Below are 22,893 nucleotides of genomic sequence, written 5' to 3' on the forward strand. Positions count from 1 at the left end.
CAACTCTGGCAAGCTGGAGAGCACATGTAAGAGGACAGCAGTGCCTCAGTGTTAACTGATTGTTGTCATGTGGGATTGTGAATCCAGCATTACCAGAGAACCTGATTTTTTTTAACAGATACCAAGAAGCTGGAATTTTATGTCTCTGAATACTGAAGTGTTGATATCAAATTGAAAAAAAAACCTGAAGATGCTGTGTGTCACAGATAAATCATTTATGTGTTGGCTTCAGTCTTTGAGAAGCCGGTTAATCCATCTGGTCTAAAGAAGGAAGGGATACAAGGCTCTGGGATTGTGCAGGGGGAGTTTTGAGGCTGTTAAGGCAGAGTGGTTTCAGTTCATTGTCTTTAGAGCAGTTGTGTTTAAACTACTCGCTCTATGGGGTGTTTGGGTGGCCCACTTGGTTGAGTGTCTGCCATTGAGTAGGTCATAACCTTGGGGTCCTGGGATCAAGCCTTGTATTGGGCTTTCTGCTCAATGGGGAGTCTGCTTCTCTTTTTCCTTCTCGAGCTCTCTCTCAGATAAATGAATTCTTCAACTACTTGCTCTAGAAATCACTTTGAGGGGGCAAACCATAGTGAAGCCATTGAACTTATTGCTACTTGTGATGCAAAAACTAGAATATTTGGCATTTAACAAGAGTAAAAATATTTTTTAAAAGATTTATTTATTTATTCTAGAGAAAGAGAGCACACATGAGCACACAAGTGTGAGGGGAGGGGCAGATGGAGAGGGAGTGGATACTTAAGCAGACTCCCTGCTAAGTTCAGAGCCTGATGGGAGGTTGGATCCCAGGACCTGGAGATCATGACCTGAGCAGATAATCAAAAGTTGGTCACTTAATGGACTGAGCCACCCAACTGCCCCAAAGATCCATTATTTTTTGTTACTTCCTTGGAAATTTTATTTTCAGAATTGGACAGGCAACCCATTGCTGACAGTGTCCTTGGGTTTAGGAGATGGATTGGTTGGGATGGGCTTAAGGATTTGGGCATAAGGGTGGAAACTGGGTGGGAACCATAGCAGGGGCAGAGTCTTCCTGGGTTCCTGGGACAGTCATGATGAGGAAATTAGACAAGAGGACCAAGATTCTAACCCAGTCAGATGGATACCCAAGAGTGCTGGAGTCAGAATGAAGCTGGGAGTGATACTTTGAATCAGAGGTCAGCTCATCACAGGGCTTTTTAAAAAATAAAACAGTAGGCTCTATTTGAGAAAAGAGCAGTTATATGAATCTTGAGTGATCAGTTTTCCTCTAAAATATTATTTTATCACTTCTGTGTTCACAGGACTTAAAATATGTTTCCTAAGCCCTACCTTCTTTGTGGCCTTCTGTGGACACTGGCCAATGGACTTTTGAAGGGGAAAATGAACTCAGCCAGTCTCCAATGGGAGGCTGGACCTTTGGAATGGCTGCTGAGGGTGAATATAACATGGTATTTCCAAGCTTGCCTTCTTCATCTGGAGGCAGCTCAGTTCAGCTGCACTGCTGCCCATGTTGGCTGGGGTAGGAGGTGGTAGGGGTAGAGAGGTGGAATGTGTTAGCAATTCCCAAACATGCCTCAACACCAGTCACAATTCAGCTAGGATGAGCTCATAATGCTGTAGTAATAAACAATCCCTGAATCCTGGGATATTCATGTAATCGAATGTACCTCTTACTCACTCAACGTTTGACAAGGTTAGTGGGGAATGGTGTGTGTGTGTGTGTGTGCTCACTGTGGTCACTTGGGGACTCAAGCTGATGGAGGCTTCATTTCTATGTGACTGCTTCAGAAACAGGATTGAGCAGAGCCACTCACTGGCTTTTAAGTATCTGCCTGAAAATGACACGTCACTTCTGCTCACATTTCAAAGGCAAGTGACATGGTCACTTCTAAATTCAAAAGAGGCAGGAACATGCAATCCTACCCCAAGTTTATAGAGTATGGAGATGGAATATGTGTGAAGAGCCCTATGAAATACCACAACTCTCAAGATTCTGATTCATTCTGTCTTCCCCAGTCATTCCAGCAATGTCCATTTGGAAAGCTCTGGCCCGTCTAGTTGATCTTTGGAGGACCTGCCCAGCTGAGGGTTGAGTCCTTTTCCTGACTTTTTGAAGAGGCACCGTAAGTAGTGAGTGTAGGATTGCATTCGACAGACTTCCAGTCTGATGAACCACTTTTAAGTAGCAACTCACCCATTCTTCAAGAGGGAACCAAATGCAAAGTAATTGTATTTTTTATTTCTATTAACAACAAAATACTTACATAATTTCACATCCCATTGCTTTTAAGAGCACATATATTACAAATAAAGGAACTCCACAAACTTTAAAGATTAGTATTTATCAACATTTTTGTACACATACACAAATATTTTAATATAATGGTATCTGAAATGTTATTCATATAATTTTAGCACTGCCATAAGTATTAACTAAAAAGGTTCTTTTAAATTTGGTAAAAACCATATATTTTACAATCTTCTATTTACATTTGAAATATGCTTAAATGTTACAAAAACATTCACTTTGACCTTTAAAATATGTGTACTAGGACTTGGTATTGAACATATTGTAACTGACAGCAAACTTAGGGTTTGCTTTTGAGCTACACATTCATTGGAATTTCATGGCAAATATTCAGCTTGGCTTGATCAACGCTGCTCAAGAAAAAAAACTCATAAGAAATGTGCAATACCGGAGGCTGGCAAAATTCTCAAGCTAGCGAGGTAAAAAAAAATTATTAACACTATAAAAATTTCAAATAAATTAAATCTTTCTCTTCCCCAAGACGAGCTGCAAAATTCAGAAGGTTCCCTTTGAGGTGCATCTGATGTAGCAGACCTCCCCTCAAACCTCGTCACTAGGTGAGATAGAGACCGTGGGCAGAGCTGGAGGCGCCCTGCTAACTACTGGGGGGCAGGTTCGCTCCGCTCCGCGCTTTGATGGGTCGTCCCTGCACATAATCTTGACAGGACAAAACACAACACGACAAAAAACAATTAAAATAGAGAGATTCATGTTAATATTGCCAAGCGCAAAATTAAAACCCAGAACAGTGCTTTTTTTCTTCCCCAAAAGGACACTGCGAGTTTTTGAAAATGAGCTTATCAGAGCAGTTCTGGAATTTTTTTTTCCAAGCCCATGTCATTAAGCATTTTGGCAAGATTTAAGATAGCTTCCCAATACTCTTCAACTATCAGATATAAGTCTATTTATAATGACTTTACGATTGTACCCAATCATAAGGTGATTGGAATTTTCTGGCAAATTCCAAAATTTTATGTTATTCTGAAGGTTTTTATGATTTATACTGTCAAAATGCCAACAAAGGGAAACATCTGAAAGCTCACTTAAATGAATGCTTGCGTTGAATGGAAATATAATAAAGAAATACACCTGGACCTGATTTTGCTTTGAAAATAATATTAATGTGAGTAAATAATACCTTCCTGTCAGATCTGTGCAAATAATGATATGTAAATACGATAGCAACAGGAGAAACCCCAGGCACTTCTAAAATGGACTGCCTGGTAAAGAAGAGACTTCACGAATATTCCGAATTTCTAGTTACGAAGCTTTTCCCACTTACTTCACATATTGTTATGGTTTAGCTTTAACCCTCTTCCAAGACAGATTAACACTTCTGTCTGCACAGAGCACCAAGCATCTCGTATCCTATACTGCCAATAAATTCTCCTTAGGATCAATGCCACAAGTTCTGCTTAAATAAATCAGTTAATAATGTGTCCATAGAGTATCTGAAACTCCCAGAGCAATATGTCTTTGCATCTTGCCTGCTTGGCACCATAGCAGAGTGGATCTGTTCCCTTCTCTGTATTTTATACTTGAGATTCATTACTGCCATTGAATTCACCATGCTATCATCCTCAGTGCTGAAAGAGACTCCAAAGGAGCATCTTATATTAATGTTTCATCCACTTACACGTATCACTTTGGCCTCCAACAAAGGAGGCTTTTAGGTTTTTTGGCTACTTATAAAATAGTGTGGCATTCTGGCTGCCTATAAAGATAGTTCTTGTCCACCTGTCACTTTAGCGACCCAAAGTATTTCATCTCAACATCTCAATTTTATACACTAGCATCCACTTGATTCTATTGCTTCTCTTTCCTTATACAGAATTTTCTTTCACTAAGTAGGTGGTTTCAGGATATCCTGTCAGCTAAGACTTTTCTGGACACTTTCAGACTGAATTGCATAATTAATTGTATTTCTGGTTTTTTTTCTTTTTTCTTTCTATGTCTGTAGATTCTAACACTATTTGTATTTTTAAAAGCTCAGTGGTAGAATTTGTCTCCGCACTGTAACTACGTATGTAACTTTTTCCAGAACATGTCATGAGTATAAAGGTATGTGAATGTATTCATGCATTACAGATTATGGCTTGTTCATGTGTTATAAGATTATGCTAAAATTCTACTGCTCTCCTCTCAACTAGAGTTTGAACCCAATCATTATGACCAGATGCCTTTTCATTAAAAAAAAAAATTGAGAAAAGAAGCAAACAATTTTTTGTTGTTGTAAATCTGAGCTGGAATAAATACCCATTAAAAAAATACTAAGGACTTTGCATATCTTAACCATTGGCTAGCTGTTTCTGATTTCAGAAAATTATTCCTTACAACCGACAAATAACACTTATCAATGGTTGTCATGAAATTGGCCAATTTTGCTCTAGATAACTTAGAGTTTTGCTAAGGACGCTTTACACTTATGATTGATGATTATTAACTAGTTTCTCCTCTGGGATCTCTTTTACAGAGCTAGAAGTTAATACTTTGTCTTCATTTTAATCTAGGTGGAAATGTAGAATGCCTATATAATAGAGTAAGTCATTTTTAAGGAAAACTTTTTTTGACGGTATCATGTATGTTGTAGTCATTTACCATACATAAATAACAATATGAGAAATCCCCAGGACCAAGAGAAAATTTATCTTTCCTGCCAACAGATCTGTTTCTTTTACCGAATAATAAGATCTGTGCAATCCATCCATTTCTTTTATTTGCATCAGTTTTCAGGAAGCACAAAGTCAAACTTTGTTTCTTTGAGTAAGGTTTCCTGGAAAAAAATTATTTTTCTCTCCTCTTAATCAGCTGCTTCTTATCTTTGTTTTGTTGTTGCAATTTGAGGTATACTGAATCCTTGTTTTGAATACAATTAAACTCAAATATATTTTACAAATTGGTAGAGTATGAATGTTCTTTTTAAAAGCTAAGTTGCTGGGGCATCTGTTTGGCTCAGTCAGTAGAGCATGCAACTCTCAATCACAAGACTGTGAGTTCAAGTTCCATGTTGGGCATGGAGCCTACTTAAAAAAAAGTAAAAGCTAAGCTTTTAACTTTAATTGGTAAGCTTTTTTTTATATTGACTTATTTTTTAAAAAGATTTTATTTATTTATTCATGAGAGACACAGAAAGAGGCAGAGACATAGGCAGAGGGAGAAGCAGACTCCCTATGGGGAAATGCTCAACCACTGAGCCACCCAGGTGCCCCATATCAACTTATCTTGAAATGAAAATAAAGTTGTTCTAGTTATACAAACACTCAGAGAACACCAGCCATTATGAAGGTGTCTGGGGGGATGTGAACAATTAGGAAGAGCAAGGAAGACCAGAAGGCCACAAAGGACAGTGTAGACATAAGGAAAGAAAAACATACCACTTTTGCTTATAGTACTGAGGGAAATACTAGACACAGAGGAACAGAAGCTGTACAGACACGGACCGCGACACAGCTGCCAGGAAAAAAAGAGAAAAGCATTTTTTGCCCAAAGTTTCAAGGCAATTCAATTGCAATTGATAGTTGGATGCAACTTATAGTTGGAATGCAATTTATAGTTGGAAACAAGCATTTCTTCACTACCTTTTCCAGCTTTAAGATCCACTGCTTGTTCTTTTTGTTTCACCCTCAGATTTATGATTACCCCATGCAATCAAGGCACCTCTCTTGAGTTTTTAATTTCCATCAACCTTTAATAGTCTCAAATCACTAATAATAATCCCTCATTGAGGAATTCTATCCAGGGAGATTAATGATCTCCAACATAAGTCAATTAACCAGTTTCTTTCCCTAGCTACTTTGGAGAGTTTAAAATGTGGGTAAAAGGAGATGGAAAAGAAGAAAAAAAGAAACATATGAGAAATGCACTTAGAAGAAAATATTCATGCGTTACATTTCATGCTTTGTGAATTGTGTTGCTAGCGCTAAACCATTTAAAGAAATGAAGGAGAGCTAATTTTTATTGAGTGGCTACTATGCATGGGGCACTGTTAGGAGATTATTCAAATTTTCCTGTCAATTATCCTGTAAAGGGCACATCTAACTCCTGGAGGAGACCATGAATAAGAAGATGTCCAGGTCGAGTGTGAGGGTTGATGGATGCTGAGAAGCCAAAGAGTAGCACTTGACTTTCGACCTCTTGATTCTCTGTATCTCAAAAAGTACTGTGATTAACGAACATCCTGATTTTGTGCACAGCCTTATGGAACATGCTGGATGCATGGATGACGTGCTGGTGGGGTAGAGGATTAAGTTTTACCCAATTCTGCACGTCATCAGGAATTTCCAGGCTCTGTAGATGCAGTCTCCACCTTAAAAAGTCACCACCCTAGACCTGGCGTTCTTCTTAGTACAGAGACTCCTGGTGTCAGGACTGTGGAACTCTACCCCACAGCCAGGGAGGAGTTGTGAGGTCCTAAATCAGGGGTGACAGGTGCAGCAGCAAACCTAGTGGAATGTCACCCAATATTCTTTGTCTAATGGGTTCCATCTATTCTCAAAAGCCAACAGCTCATATGGTTTGGATGAACATATCTGAAAACTTTGGAAATTACCTGGGTTCTCACCTTTTCTGTTTTTTTTTTCCCCTATAGGTTTTCCCCCAACCTGCTCTCCGCTTTGAGAGGCAAGGGGCGTTGTGCATGGAGGAGTGAGCAACTCAGTGCCGTGGTGTTCATGTAAAAGAGACATTTACAGTCCTTTTGGCACTGGGAATATAATGGCCAGTTTCTAGGAACTGGCAGCTTGGGCCGCCTCAAACCAAGTCTTACCTGCTCATTCATGATTGTGGAGAGTTCGCTGAGCATGTCCTTATAATGCGACCGCAGCTCTTCCTGGTACTCCAGCTGATCCTCCTTGATGAGCCGCTCATTCACGTCGAGGGCCTGCCCACACGCATCTGCAAATTGCCTTCAGAGACAGCAAGAAGCAAATTATCAGCTAGCCCTAGAAACTGGCTGCTCAAGGTCAGGCTGCTGAGAGACTGCCACCTGCAAGAGGTTTGGTCAGGTGGCTCCTGCCCAAGGGAGCTCTAGAACATTCCAACAAAGAAAAACTTACCTGAAGATTTCCTTCAAAAGTTTTACTTGGTTGTCAGGGTATCTCTTTGCATTGGTCTCTTCAAGAAAAGCTCGCGCATAGGCCATTGGCCCAGCATTAACCTAATGGGGAGAAGAGAATTGGTTGAGGGCGATCCCATTTCCTCCTTGGATGGTGCCTTCTCCAGAGCTGAAGGAGTAGCACCAATCACTCAGCACCCAAATCCTCTCACAGAGCCTGTCTTTATCTGCTGTCCCTCAACTCAGTGGTCAGTAAGCTCCTGAAGGAGGCATCTGAGTGCTGCACTTCACGGCCACCCCTTTTCAAACTGTCACTTGCCCATTGTTTCACATTTTCATCTGCACACGGCTTGCAACGTTACATTCTTAATATCTTTGGAAACTAGGCTCATTTTCATTTACTGAAATAAATTTAATTTTAACATCCATGGAATCAAATGTTTGACGTGCTGCTTATTTTTTTTTGTCTATTCAGATCAAAGTAGACACTTAACTATTAATAACAGACATTCAGGGGTGGCAGTGGTGATACACGCGCCACCCTGGGAAAGGCTGTTTGACTGTATTCCTTGACAGTCCGCCCCAGACTGTGGTCGGAGGAAGCATTTATCAGATTTGCTGAATGAATGCACAATGCCAGGTCCTATTCACGCTCCGACACATGGGAGTAGGCTCACACTCGTGGAGGAGTCTACGGTCTTTAGTATTTCTCATCTACTGTGACTGTGGGGCTTGGAAGGCATAGGGTCACAGAAGAAGGAAGCAAGTACTGTACTTGAGCTGTCTTCAGATGCCCTGCCAGGGACTGCCAGCATGTAGAATGAGCAAACATTACGGATACTCTCCTTTGCTTCTCCAGATCCAATGTCCACGTTCCTCAACACAGCTATGTTCTGAGGGAAGCTGGCCCATTTGGAGAATAGCAATGTTTCTTTGGCCTTCTGGCTTTAAAAGATTTATTATTATTACTATTTTGAGTCGGCCATGGGGGACACAGATGAGAGGTAGTCAGGGAAGAGGTGAGCGGGTCAATATCAGGATCAGCACGACTGATTTTTCCTTTTGCCTTGGGCTCCAGTGTAGTCCCACCTGGCATGGTTACTGGCCTGCCTTTACTTAAAATGTTAACACTTGGTTCATTATAAACTTTTGGCATTATTTTGTATTTTAAAAAAATATTGCATTAATATTATTTTATCTTGCGTGCTAAGCTTTTTTTTTTTTTTTTTAAGATTTTTAATTATTTATTCATGAGAGACACAGAGAGAGAGGCACAGACATAGGAAGAAGGAGAAGCAGGCTCCTCACAGGGAGCCTGGCGTGGGACTTGATCCCAGGACCCCAAGATCATGCCCTGAGCCGAAGGCAGATGCTCAACTGCTGAGCCACCCGGGTGCCCTGGGTGCTGAGTTTTTTGATGCCCACTTAAATTTTGTACCCAAGGTGAGTGCCTCACCCGGCTTTCCCCAATCCTAGCTGGTCAGGGGGTTGTTCTGGCCCTGGGGTTTCCTCCTTGAGAATCCTCTGTCTAGCAGCTGCATGGCTGTCTGTCTCACCTGCTTGCTGTCCCAGCTTTCTCTCTGCTTCCATTCACTCTTCTCTCCCCTCACTCTTCAGATCTAGGGGCTAACAGCCCCCTCAGTATTGCAAGCTCCTGAGACCGTCTTGTTGGTTTTCCTAAATACTGCTTATACTTTTAGAAATAGTCTGTTTGTTATATTTTCTTTAATTACCCACTGTGAACAGGCCATCTGCTTCCTCTCAGGCCTCTGACAGTCAAATAAATACCAGCACACATCTTATGAATTAATAAACATTAAAAAAATTGTTTTGAACACTTTCATAAGGCTCTCACTGGCAGATATTTATGAGAGGGCCACGTTTATTAACCATTAGTCACTTCATTTGTTAGATTTTAGAATACAAAACGTAGCTTATCCAGAGAAGATGGGAGAGGAGGATTGAGGAAGAAGAAATTTTACTTTGGCTAAAATTAAAAAAGGTTTATTTCCTCGTGTTTGGCATCATCGATGTTTTTACAATGAAACAAAATTTTTAAAGTCTCAGATGAAGTTTCTGGATGGTATCACAAACCGAAAATTGTCTCTTCTACCTTTTGTAAAAAATTTCTAGGGTGTTGTATATCAGGTTCCACTGGCCCTGTGCGTCGCTGCTCAGGACAATGCCTACCTTCACGCTGACACTTCCTTGGACTTTGAGCTGCAGTCTGATCATGTCCACTTCCTCCATTGTGCAAAGCTGATTAAGCTCAGACACTTTCTTGGACATCTCATCAATCGCCACTTCAATAGGATTCAGTTCTGTGCTCGATTGGCTTATGACTTGTATTCTCTTCTTCACGTAGGGGAACAGGTGACTTGCTGCACAGAAGCAATGCAAGAGAGATAAAAATTAAGGGTTAGTGAAGAGTCCAGGGTACCCCCGAAGGTCCAGACGATCGTGTATCATTTTTTTTGCACACAGCATCTTCCACCTGCACGATTTCTGTAAATGTGGGTTATTTTTCCTCTGGTGTCTCATATCTCTTAGCTTTTGGCCCAGCTACTATTGCCTGGCTTGCTCTTGCACGCTTGGCTAGCCAACAAGTCCTCATTTTGTGGGCTGGATTAAGGTCTTTCGAGTCTCTGAACACTGAAAAGATGATAGTTGCCCCACAACTTAAAATTCAAATAAAGACTATACTAAACCACACTAAAGAATGCTTCAATATATACTCAAAATAGCATATATTATAATAGTTTTGTTCTAATTGTTTTTTTTTAATGATAAAAGTTCTGGAAAAGTTTACCAAAGATGAATGTTTCCTATAATCCGGGTCTCTGTGATTCATGCATCTTTCGAGAAATCCAGGACTACTCATCTCTCAAGATTCGTCCAGAATACCCTTGCTCCTCTTTCTCCTTGACCTGCCTTAGGGGCCCCTGTCCTGTGCATTCCCACTTTCTTTCTCCTGCTATGCCCACCTGGATTTCTGGCTTTACTTGGCTTTTTCCTACCAGAGCATGAACACCTTGAGAGCCACAATTGTGGTCCTTTTATTTAAGTTCCCAGAAGAGTGCTCAGCACCTAGCAGGCACTCATCGAATGTGTGTTGAATAACTGAAAAGATGACTAGCTCATAGAATAGATCTAGATGGTACGAGAAGGGATGTAGGGGGGTCATTCGCTGCATTTAGTTTATAGATGAGGAGTCTGAATCCAGAGTGGTGTAAAATCTGGCCCCCAAGCACACAATTCTGCGAACTGCTAACCCCGAAGTACCTGGGGACAGGCTCAGGGAGAGAGCAGGGGAAGGTTGGGAGTGCCTTTCCCAGGGCACTGACACCACCATGATCTTTACGGCCTTAATGCTTAGGGGGACCAGGTGCATAAAGTAACTCTGGACAATGCCTCTTCTGGTTGATTTCCCGAGGGAGGGGAAATTGCACCCCCCAAACATTTCTAGTTTAGCAGGTACCAGGTACTTGTCTGCAGGCCTGAAATGCCTCGAGATCCATGGAGCCCCCCAAATAGAGGGGTCTGCATGGCAGCCAGCGGCAGGCCCGGCACTTACTGGTCAGGACGGTGCGCCGCTTGCACTGCTCCTCCACCCCGCCGTGCTTCTTGCCCGACAGCGTAAAGGGCGTCTCAAACACGAAGCGGTTAATGTTGTGGTGCATTTCGAAATCTGTCTTCCGGTCCTCTATTTCCTTTTCCTCAAAGAACGGTGTGACATAGGTCACCTGGATGTAGGCATATTTGGGGTCCAGATCCTTGGGGTTTACCTGCATTAACACATTATGGTCCAGGAAGGCGTGGTGAGCTACAGGTGCTCCTGAGAGCAAGCGGGAAGCTCTGCATTCCACCAACCGGCATCCCGAGGGGCCCAACCCTGACCCCTTGGGGATAAATAGGCCATCCTATCATTTCAGAGCTGGGTGAACTGAAACCACAGGACAAGTAAGTGGATGGCCCGTGGTCGAGCAGCCAGATGGTGGACCGGATGGAGCCAGCCCTCCAAGTAGCTGAGGTTTTCCCAAACCTAAGTACCTGGCTATGGCATATCGTTTCATCTTTGATTTTCTTTCTCTTCTGCAATGAATGTCCCCGCTTGTCTAAAATACAAGCTTCTTAAGAGTAGAAATATATCTCTTTGTCCACCTACAATTTAGCCATGTAACTAGACTAGGCCCATGGGCTCTGGGCTTATAATGTGGAAGGAGGTTCTTGGCCTGTTGAGTGGATTCACTGATTCACTGATCTCATGATTGCAAATGTTTTCATTTTCAGTTACTCCAGTTCCTTCTCTTATCTGCAGTAAATCATCCTATATAGTTTCTTTCCTAACTCTGCTGTGGTGACTAAGCTTCTCAAACAGCAGCGGAGGCAGGCAGGAGGTCCCAAGAACAGCCAGGGAATGGCTCTTGCTGTTTTTCAGGGTTGAAGGAGATGATTCTTGGACTCTTTTCTAATGATCTCTGGAAGAATTTTCAAACTTCCTCCAGCTTTCTCCATCTGTTTACCCACGCGCTGCCTATCCAATTCCAGAGATTCGAGGAAGCTCAAGAACTTCTTTGTAATGCGCCTAAAAATTGCACTGTAACATGAGTATAATTGTAACCACTTTGCAGATTAAAAAAAAAAAAAAAGGAGATTCAGAGTGACCCCCCTGTTTCTCCAAGAGGGATCACCAGCTGGTAGGCGGTACTGCGGTAGAATGAAGACTCCAGTTGTCTCACACCACATTCAACATTTTTCTCATCCCACTAGAGCTCTGTCTATGCATCCTATTTAGGAGAGCCACTATGAGGGTGGTTCCAGTTCTGTCCACCTTCATGGGGAAGGGAATTGTACCTTCCCAGCTAAGGGGGAGAACGAGGAGCACATGGTAAGAACTTCTGCCCAGACCCAGCAGTCTCAGGCCCAGACCCCTCCAAATACCAGTTATGTATAAGAGGACAGAGGAATAAAGGCCTTTTCTTTTGTGGCCCAGTAGCGGCCTGTACACTTGGGCACAAACCAGCTTTTCTGGCTCCCTTGCTCTGCCATTCTCTTCTATCCAACCTGTATTTCTAAGACCTGTCACTCTAAACACAGCTCCCTGCCTTCATTCCTCCCTGGCATCACCTGCGCTGGGCTTCTCAGAACGCCCTCTGCTTCCAGCAAACACCTTCTCACTCTGCAATTCCCAGATCAGACATTCTTCCTCCATGAAGCATTGCCCAGCCAAGAGTGAGCTGTTCAGGGGGCCCTGAGCTTTCTCAGTGTGGCTTGGGCCAAGTCTCCCATGGTACTTCATTGGACTCTATTTAATGAACTGTCTATATGTATCCTTCTCTTCTTAACCCCCTGTGAACTGTGGGACTCCATGTGTCCCAGCTTCTAACTCTGGGCCTGGCATGTAGTAGGTGCTTAATAAAAGTTGGCTAAATGAATGAGAGCATATGAGAAGAATCTGAGTAATCTAATCTGAGGATGTAAGCATTTGCTTCATGGAGCCAGGAGGCGGTTAAATGGATGTTCACAGGTTAATACAATGTAATCAGCAAGTCCGCCACTGTCACAGAGGGCAGATTTCAAAATTGGCATGACTAAAAGACCTCCATGCCTGAATAAATATGTTTTGCTGTTTCCTCCAACTCCACCATTGGGCTCAATCACTTTAACCTTAGATTGCTGTTCAAATGCAAATAACCTAGGGCAGAAGTAGAGAATTTGGTAAATTGTTTCTAAGATTACCTAAAAGTTACTTGAATAAACATGGATAATGTTATTGACAAAAACAAAAAACAAACAAAAACCAAAAACACTAATCAGCCAGCCAATAAACAAGTAAAACATCCAAAATAGTTGAGGTGGTTTACTTTGCACAGTCAAGCAGAAAATGAAAACTTTAACAAATATAGTTGAAAAAAAAGTTAACTCTTCACATTTGCACGGATACTTATTTTTCTTTACCTTGTTGGAATCCTGGATTATCTTCACATTGTCTGCTCCAAATTTATCTGCATAGAGCTTGAGCAGTCTCTGGGAAATCTCTGAGAGGCCCGTCAGCTTAGGCTCTTTATAAATGTACTCTTTACCTTCCTCTTCTTCAAAAAAGCCCTATGGAAGAACATAACGAACCACCAACTTTATTAGGGAACTTGAATTGCAAAGCACAAGCAAAACAAAAACTCTTTACTTAAACAATACATCCAGTCTTTCGTTGTCATCCAAGCCATTGCTTAGCACCCTATAGAATTCACAATCAGAGAAAATGTCAAGTAAAGAAAACAAAATATCATGTTAGAATCTGTCTTGAATGAAACATTCCCTACCAGGCTAAAGAGCCTTATGAGATAATCTCACACATATTTTCTCTGTAGAAATCAATGGATAAGACCTGCTTGCATATATTTTGGGAGAAGAATGCCCTCATGTGGCAGCTTGGGGAAGGACATAAAGTCTGGAGTAATTTTTGGCTTTTTAAATAAGATCTTCAAGCCTTTGAAACTAGCATAGGAAACTCTGCATGCCACTCACAGGTATCTAAAGATATGCTTCTCGCATCGTGTTAGATACAAACCCATAATACTTTGGATCATTGTCATAGCAGAAATGACATCTGGTATGCTCCCAAGTACTGCTATTTTAAAAATAACTGTAATATGTCTTAAGAGGCCTGATGCAACCATATGCAATTTCATCACTCGGTTTACTCTACTAATAGATCTTTTACATTCTTGCAAGGCTATTTTGGAAATAGTAACCACGCCATCATTCTTATGTCATTGGGACAAGTAGATTTTAGCCTCTATTAATTGTAGTTATCTGATTTGAAACCAGGAGGAAGGGAAGATTCTGTTATTTGAGGATAACTCAGTGAGGCAATCTCCAAAACTCCTTCTTTTTTGAAGAGACATAGAAGCCTCTTTCCTGTGGAATACACATGACCTCAGACTACTAGATTAAGACAGGAGTTAAGAACCCAAGCATATACAGGTTTCTCCTGATTGCAGAAAACAGCTTATGAAAACAGCTTGCAAGGGCCATGTGAAGATACTGGAGGTCAGAATCTTAGCTGTACTTTTTTTTGTCTAAAAAAGATATTGATTATATGTAAAAAAAAAAAAGAAAGAAAAAAAAAGAAAAAGAAAGGAAAGAAAAGAAAAAAACCCCACCATGCATAAAGTGCTCTAAGGCTGTCTTCTTGGCTAATGGGAGTGACCTAAGAATAATGATCAAGATGCACATCTGTATGGGGCTTTATACTTGCAAAGCACTGTCCTCCAGGGAAGCCTGACCCCTGTGAGCAGTGTGCTTTACCTCATGGGTGGGCTGCTACTGAAGACCACTGAACAAGGCACGTTTGCCAGCAGAGTTCTTTCTTGTCAAGCAGATAATTGCCTGTTTCCTTGTGCATTTCCTGAAATAGACTTTGGGCTTTTTTTTTTTTTAAGATTTTATTTATCTATTCATGAGAAACGGAGGCAGAAACATAGGCAGAGGGAGAAGCAGGCTCCTCACAGGGAGCCTGATGGGGGACTCGATCCCAGAACCCCAGGATCACGAGCCAAAGACAGACGCTTAACTGCTCAGCCACCCAGGTGTCCCAACTTTGGGCTTTTTAAAGGCAGAGAAGCATCTTTGTTCAACAGTGCACATTCAGTGTTTAACAGGGTGCCTGGTCGTTAGGGGAGCTTCACTCTACATTTGTCGAATGAATAAACACATGAGTGAAATAGTTCTCAGAGGGCATACATCTTAAAAGGATATATTTGCACCAGGTGTAACTGGAAAAGATTCCACGGATTTTCAAGAGGTTTTTATTTTATGATTTCCTTGCACGTGTTCAAGACCAAATACAGCTGAATGTATGCGTTTCCTGACCCCGAGCTGCTAGAAGAGGGGCTTCGAGTGTCGAAAGCATGAAAAGCAGCTCGCTGTCACTCCTCAAGGTTTGGTAGGGGTAAGTGAGGTCTGGCTCGGTTCCCTCGTGACTTCCAGCCTGCCATGATTTCTCTGTTGTCGTCTTTGTGAAGATTTGTCTGATTCAAGGTCAGAAGTTAGTGGCTGAAACTGACAGACTGACACATCAGAGAGCCACGGCTCCTGAGGCCATCAGCCAGAACCCACTCAGGGCAAGAGCTGCAGCAACATTTACAACTTCCTTTTCAATAGGAAAAATGTCTCTAAGTTCCAGGAAAAAGATTTTCTCACCATACTGAAAACGAGCACAAAGAGGCATTTCACTGCGAATTTTTTTCCTCTAACAAATTTCTGATTCTAGGGGGAGTGGGAAAGGAGAGGTGGGAAGCAGGATTTTCTTGTCATTACCATGACCATGTGGCCTTGGCCGTGACCTGTGACTTTCTTTCATCTCTGCTCCTTGATTTGGGGGATGGGAAACAGTAGAGGCTCAGAAATCTAGGGGGAGGCCCTAGGAACAGTGCCTGGCACACAATAGGCCCTTGGTGTTGATTAGCTGTGATGAGGAGGATAGCAATAATAAAGAACATTCTGTGTCAGTAGAGCAATTTGAGCTTGGCTAACATGCAGAGAAACAGCTTAACTGAGTTTTGAGTGCTTAAAAATACACACCTTCAGCTTCTCTTGCATCAAAACTACAACTTTCCTTATTATAAAAGGTCTATGGATGTTGATTTCAATATTTTGGTGCGTGATTCATCAGAAAGAAATTGTGATTATTTATTTATATACCTTGGAAATATCAACCTGGTGGGACTATTTTCTAAAGTACATAGAAAGGAGCTGGAATAGCAGAATTAAAAGTTTAATCAGCTGTCTTCCAGGGATCGTGTAAGAGCTTTTGGAGTCAGGTCAATGGCAATTCTGAAAATATTTGGAATCTGTGCCTACCTTTTACCAAGGGAAATTATCAAAGCATAGGCCACTGAGCCACAGGGCATTGTTTTAAGGAAGTTTTCAATTTCAGCTCTGTCTATGAAATAAATGATTTATAAGTAGGGACTCAGGTGACAAAATTCCAGTGTTTCTCTTGTTTTAGCCCCAAGGTTATGAGAGGACTGCATTTCAAGGCAACAGGAAATGTGCAATTCCCTTGCGAGTTCAGTTTTCTAAATGTCATTGTACAATGTGATAAATGTTCTGATCAATCGTTGTTAGGAAATGGCACATATTCTAGTTAAACAAGGACTTTGAATCAGTAGAGTTAATATGCATGGATTATGGAACTTGAAGACAATAGATGATGATAAAAATGCACTTCAGTAAACTGACAACTAAAACCATTGACTCTTTGACTCCTTCTTAGATGTTTTTGCAAGTTCTTGCAATGCCCTTGAGTCATTATTGGGATGTCAAACATAAGTGCCTGTGCCATTATACTTAAGTAATTTGAAACTCACAAACAAAGGAATGCATTCAAAGAGGAATCTTGTACATAAATATGGGTCAGAAAGTATTAATAATGGGCTAAAAACTAAGAGAAGCTACAAGAATGCAGAGAAATATTTTTCATATAAATAGAATCCTTTCTTCCTATACATATTTTGTATAATTGTATGTATTAAAATGCACATATTTTATATCAATGACTTTCACATAAGTGGGAAGCCAGAGGATGTATCAGAACCCAGAATGGAGGAGATTTTTCAAACTACACGTGCATCTTCCCTCCTCCCCTTAATCTCTTTTCTTTCAAGATTCTGAGATAGATCTACAACCATGTAGGCGTGAATGAAAATCATGGATCTATATTCTTTGGTCAAGAGAAGAAAATTGCCCCCAGCCTTTCATTTATTCATTCTGAGAGCATCTGTTGGTTTAAATTATGCAATGGGCATTCACTTGCTTCCTTACATGCTAAATATCAGAGTCTAAGCATTTCATTGATTACAGCTGATGTTCGATCACTACTGCTGTTTCATTACTCTGGAAATGAATACTTCAGGGACACTTTGGAGGGTGCTTTATATAGGCTGCTCTGTGTAAAATTTCCAGTCAGTGATGCCAGGTGTCACATTAGAAAACTCATGCTATGTAAGACTTGCATTTTTAAAGCTTCTGCCATGAAGTAACAGTTTCCAACTTGTTTTCTATTGCCTGGCTCACTGCAGACAAAATATGAACTACTCTAGTCAACACTATGTAATGAAAGTGCTATCCACATGGAACACTAAAATATTTACCCAAGGGCCTTGAGGAGGCAAAGAGCCCACTGCATATTATATTGCCATAATCTTTCTAGCATGATTGCAAGACATGCCAATTTAGATATTAAAAGATAATTTTACAGAGACATAAAGAACCATCATGAAAAAGAAATTATTTCTGGCCATGGGGATTATGCTAATCAAGTAGTTAAGAGTTTATCTTAGATCTTTGGAACCTTCATTCTGCACATGTCCAGGGAAATGTTCAAAACTAGTTGGTATTTTTTTATCATCCAGTGTAAAGTGATGTGCACTGTCTGCTCCTGTTGAATATTATAGTTCACTTCACACTATCCATGTGGTGTCCTGGGACAGGTATTTGAATTTCACTTGACAGCCAAGGCTCTAAATTGCTGTATATCTAAGATCCCCATTAGTTTTTGTTCAGACAGCTGGGGTTTGAGCTTATAAAGTTCCTGCGTGGGCAGGTACTCAGGTCTGCAGATTTAACAGAACACTTTTAAGCTTAGGTTGGAATTTTTAATCAAAGACAATTGAGAATGCTGGCAGCACACACATACAAAAAATAAATAAATAAAGCCAGGTGTGCAATCATCACACGTTATTGAGAAATCTGCAAAAAGAACAAAATTAGGTCATTTGAAAGCATCTTTTCCCAGTTCTTCCCCTTTGACCCCCTCAGTCTATTTAGTACAAGGGTTTTCAAGTATTCTTTTAGTAGGTGAGTTAAGGACCCATGACCCCCATTTTACAAATGAAGGTAGAAAATACTGGTATGGACATAGGGAGGGCTTATAGAATTACAAAAAAGTATTTAGCGGTCAGAGGAGCAGAGCTGAATGTGGACAATGTGTGGATAATGCAAGAATTTGTTTTTCCAGCTTAATCAGCAATAATTATGTTAGACTATGGTGATTCACTTTTGTAGGTAAAAAAAATGACTGAATATAGGCACTTCTACATGGGTTACATAAGGAAGAGAATTCTTTTGTGTCACAGAGCTCTAGGTGCTGGTATGTTATTTCTGCCTCTGCTGGCTTTCCAGAATTTCTTATATCACTTCTTCCTGCTTCTTAGGAGACTTAAGCTGCCCTAGTGGGTCAAGATTTGGTCCACTGGGCATCTTCCGTGTTGAGCATTAAGACCATCATCTCTGAGAATGCTCAGAGCTCCCCACCACAGAGAGCCCTGTTTCTCCACAATACTTAATGTGGAAAGAAACAAGGTCCTTTCAAGAACCTCGGAATGTGCCCATCAATGGCCAGCACTCCAACTTCTAGAACTCTGACCACCATGCCCTTCTTCATCAGCTGCAATTCACAGTGGTCTGAAATGAGCAGAAAAACACTCATAGTAGGCCTACTCTACACATACTGCATGTATGTGGTGCTCATATTTATCTGGGTGTGGGCACAAGTGTATGTGTGCTTATGAAGGTTTTTAAACTACATTTACCTTTCTGTGGAATGATAACATATGTGAAAAATAAATGATACATTTTTGTAATTCAGATAACTGGAATAAACAAAATTTAGTTCAAGAAAGGCAGGGTGACTCCAAAATGAATGGAAGCTGGATTATCTCACCTTTGTACCAAATGTTGAGTTGCACAAAAAAAGTTAACGTTCAGTTAAAACCATACGGAGGGAGGTGTGAGAATTATTAGAGCATGCAAATGGAGAGAGAGATAACTTACCACAGCCTGGAACCATCAAGACCAAAAGAAGAAAAGAGTAAACATGCGCATTAAAACCCGGTAGGAAAGCAGCAGGGTTTGTTTCTACCTGTTTAGCATCCCTGTATCAGATATGGGCTGGAGAAACCGTCAGGTAGGCAATCTCGTTTTCAAGACCAGACCATCATGGCAGCTTATTACTTCTGAATTGGAAGAATTGTCTGAAGGACTGTAGCTTTGAAACTTGGTTAGCTGAGGACACATCCTGTGTGTCACTTCTCTGCTCCTCAGTTAGCCCACAGCTACTCCCTGAAAACCCTGGCCTTTCCCCTGCAATCTCTCAATGCCCACATTCCCTTTCCAGTGGGGTGTTTTGCCATTTGTCTTGCTATTGTTTCACCATGGTCAAAAATGGCTTAATTTCTTCACAATGTTCAAGATAGCATCCCTTATCTGTCTTCTTCTCCCCCGTGGAGACTTCCACATTTTCTCCCTGCAACGTTCACCATCACTTCAAATAGTTCGGATTCTTTTCCTGGGACCCTACACATGTCGACATTTAGGTCTCTACCTGTGGACCATTTCCACCAGCTTTGTCTCTCTCTGCAATCCTGATGATGCTGGGCAGGGAGGAAAATCTGAGTTGGATAATTTAGAGTAAGTGGCTAATGGGTGACACTTCCCTTTCTAGGTAGAGAGGAGCTTATCTTTATTAATTCAGAAGTTAGTTTTTCAGCTGCCTTTGGGGATTAGGGGGAAATGGATGTTCTTCAAGGGACTTTAATAGGAAACAGTCTAGAATGACCATACTGGATTTGACTTGTTCAGCCACAGCCTTCAAAGAATCTGAGGAGGAAAAGAATCTGTTGGCAACACTGCCTTATGTGGGGGGGGGAGGGAACGAAGGAAAATGAGAGGGCAGAGTCATTCCAACTCTGAAAATAAAAGAATGGAATGTTCTCCCACACAAGTCAGAGTCCGAGGTATGCCCGCTGCAATATAATGGTGTCATAAGCCTTCTTGAAAAGAAGTGGGATGGTGCCTGGGTTTGCTCCAATGAAAGCTCTGCTCAGAAACATTCACAATTAATATAGATTATGTTCACTTAATTTTCCAGCTAATGGTATGGCTCACTAATATTATTCATCTGGTTCGCTGCTAAAGTTTCAGGAAGCTGGGAAAGATAACTCAACAGTTATATTGACCTACAATACGGGTGGGGGGTGGATAACACATGGTGTTCTTCCTGGAATCAGTGGTAGTCTAGAAGGAGAAGGAAAGAAAATGCGTGATTGTAAAAGACTCATGGCTTTGACATGGTGGAGGCCTTAGAAATTCTTTATTTCCCAGGATGCTATGGATTTCATTTCTCAAAACATGTTCAATTTCATTTCATCTTAACATATGATGGGAAAAGTATAATCAGATATTTTAGGTTAAATGGAAGGAAGAGGATGCTGAAAAAGAAATGCTCTCCTTTCAAAGAGTTAGAAAGCACTGGTTTAACTTGATCTGTATTAAGACCCATGGATTTCTCTGTCCATCTGTTCCATTCACTACATTCCCGTGGACAAACACACAACCCTCACATCCAGAAAAAAACCCTCCAATATACCCAGACACACCCACGTCCTCTCAATCCCGTGGCAGATGGAGTTGGATGTCTTATAGAAAATGAAAGACAAAGTTTCCTTGTTTCACAGAATTTAGAGGCCATGTTGCTTCTGGTGAACTTACCTGCCCATAAAATGCTACACGATAGTAGCGACCAAACAGCCGCTTTTCGGAGTTCACCACCTCTGCAACTTTGAGGTATGATCGATGAATGTCGTAGTAGAGCTCTGATAATTTCTGAAACCATAAATCAAAGGGTTTCATGAAGGTGATGCTGACATGAAAAACAGGGCATTTCCGATTTAAAAATTGTAAGTAATTCATCCACTTAAAGCAGGCTGTTTTAACCAATGTCTGGCTTCAGAAAACATACCTTGAAGTCTCTCTGCTTCTCAAAGACAGCAATGATGGGTTTGTTGACATCAGCGATGAGTTCGTATCGCTCAGACTTCCAAAGAAACTCCACACACATGTAGAGTTGCTCTACCAGGATATGCTGCAATCGCCCAATTCAAGATGAGATCTTACATGATTGTGTAAACAGGGTGTATACACATTGTGATTCAGATTACTAGGTCCTCTAAGGACCTTATTTTCTCATTTGGCTCCTTTAAGTCCCATCAATGCCAAGATCCAGTGCAAAAGTCTGGAGAGCTTTCATATATGTCCCATCCATCTGCATTCCCACCAGGGTCACTTAAAAAGTTGCTCTCATTGCCTAGATTTATAGTGGTTGGGTCTTAGACTGGCTCCTCTCCACCCTGAAAAAAGTTTGTCCTTAAGATTCTAAACTCTTTGAAAATCAGGATTATGTCTTATTTATCGTTGTCCTCCACCCTTAATTCAATGTCTCACATATACTAATGGTTAAATATTCAACTGCGGGTGCCTGGGTGGCTCAGTCGGTTAAGTGTCTATCTTTGGCTCAGGTCATGATCTCTCTGGAGTCCTGCACTGGGCTCTCTGCTCAGCGGGGAGCCTGCTTCTCCCTCACCCTCAGCTCCTCCCTGCTGCTTGTCCTCTCTTTCTCACTCTTTCTCTCTCAAATAAAGAAATAAAATCTAAAAAAAGAAAAAAAAAAGGAAATAAAATCTATAAAAATAAATAAATATTCAGCTGAATCAAATTATATACTCAATGAAGCAAGTGGATAACACTGTTGGAATCCTTTCAGCATTGTCTTTGAGGAAAAGATTCTTAAACAGAATTTGAAATAGTTAACATAAATATGTAGTTGTATTACTGTTTATTTGCAAGGTATACTAAATTAAAATAAAAGCATATACAAAATTTAATTAAAATCTGCCCCCAAACTAGTTTTCTGTATCCTTTTTTTAAATCCATATAACACTGAGATTTAAACAATTAGCTTATGGAATATTTTTACTTGATGAGGGAGCTCTGTTTGCTTTATCAGAATTATTGCTATAATTGCCAGTAGAAAGCTTCTTTTGATTAATGAAAAATAACCATGGTTTGCAAATCAAAAGGTTTTCTGCAGGAACCAGTGAGCCTTTCTGTTCAAGTGTATTTGTAAACAAATTTTCTAATGCGTTAAAAAAAAGTGACCAGCTCAGAAAATTTTCAGATCCCTCAGGACATTTACCAAAGGACTAGGGACTTCACATCTTATAGAGGAGCAGACATTATAAATTTGGGTCCATCCTAGAGAAGTAAAGTTTAGTTTAAATATTCATTGAAAATTACGCTTTACCTATCAGTGGAATCTGATACCTGTTAATCTCAGCTTAATGCTGGCCTGTTTTTTACTTAACCTAAGTCCTATTATACAGTAACTTTATTTGATTTCTGAATAAGATTTTCTTTTCCATATTCAGCTCAATGTAACAGTTCAATGCATCTTTTTACTCGTTTACTATACACTAGATCATATTGATCTAACCTCATTGTATGGTGTGTCTTGCATTCCCGAATCTTCTTTCATTGCTCCTTCTTCTTTAATATTTGGTGTAATGCTCAGAAAAGCTGGCCAGCCCATAGAGAACATGCCTTGAGAGGACCAAAAATGCGACATTATTATTTGACTCAAATCCTGTTTGGAATAAATAATGCCTTTCTTCATGATGTTACAAGTGGTAGCACAATAAAACTCACA

At 40.8% G+C, this 22,893-nt stretch overlaps 1 protein-coding gene and 1 long non-coding RNA gene across 14 annotated transcripts in view; one reads left to right on the plus strand and one right to left on the minus strand.

Moving 5' to 3' along the window:
* The first annotated feature begins 1,593 nt into the window (after nt 1–1,593).
* On the plus strand, nt 1,594–7,777 carry LOC140616086 (uncharacterized). The gene is made up of 3 exons (XR_012016616.1): nt 1,594–1,681; nt 2,005–2,111; nt 6,885–7,777. It is a non-coding gene; the product is annotated as an uncharacterized lncRNA (long non-coding RNA).
* The window catches only part of DOCK10 (dedicator of cytokinesis 10), a 260,663-nt gene continuing 239,975 nt past the window's right edge, over nt 2,206–22,893 (minus strand). For 9 of the 13 annotated variants that reach the window (XM_072796439.1, XM_072796437.1, XM_072796438.1 and 6 more), the window contains 8 exons: nt 22,681–22,787; nt 21,151–21,273; nt 20,901–21,014; nt 13,308–13,454; nt 10,924–11,134; nt 9,540–9,730; nt 7,351–7,451; nt 6,842–7,200 (listed from right to left, as the gene is read on the minus strand). In XM_072796439.1, coding sequence (XP_072652540.1) covers nt 6,879–7,200; nt 7,351–7,451; nt 9,540–9,730; nt 10,924–11,134; nt 13,308–13,454; nt 20,901–21,014; nt 21,151–21,273; nt 22,681–22,787 — 1,316 coding nt within the window. In that variant the 3' untranslated portion in view covers nt 6,842–6,878. Of the gene's footprint in view, nt 2,954–5,670; nt 5,747–6,841; nt 7,201–7,350; nt 7,452–9,539; nt 9,731–10,923; nt 11,135–13,307; nt 13,455–20,900; nt 21,015–21,150; nt 21,274–22,680; nt 22,788–22,893 lie in introns of those variants that run through there. The other 4 variants (XM_072796446.1, XM_072796443.1, XM_072796447.1 and 1 more) reach the window with 2 other exon arrangements.

Source organism: Canis lupus, chromosome 24, assembly GCF_048164855.1.
Source record: "Canis lupus baileyi chromosome 24, mCanLup2.hap1, whole genome shotgun sequence".
Lineage (NCBI taxonomy): Eukaryota > Metazoa > Chordata > Mammalia > Carnivora > Canidae > Canis > Canis lupus.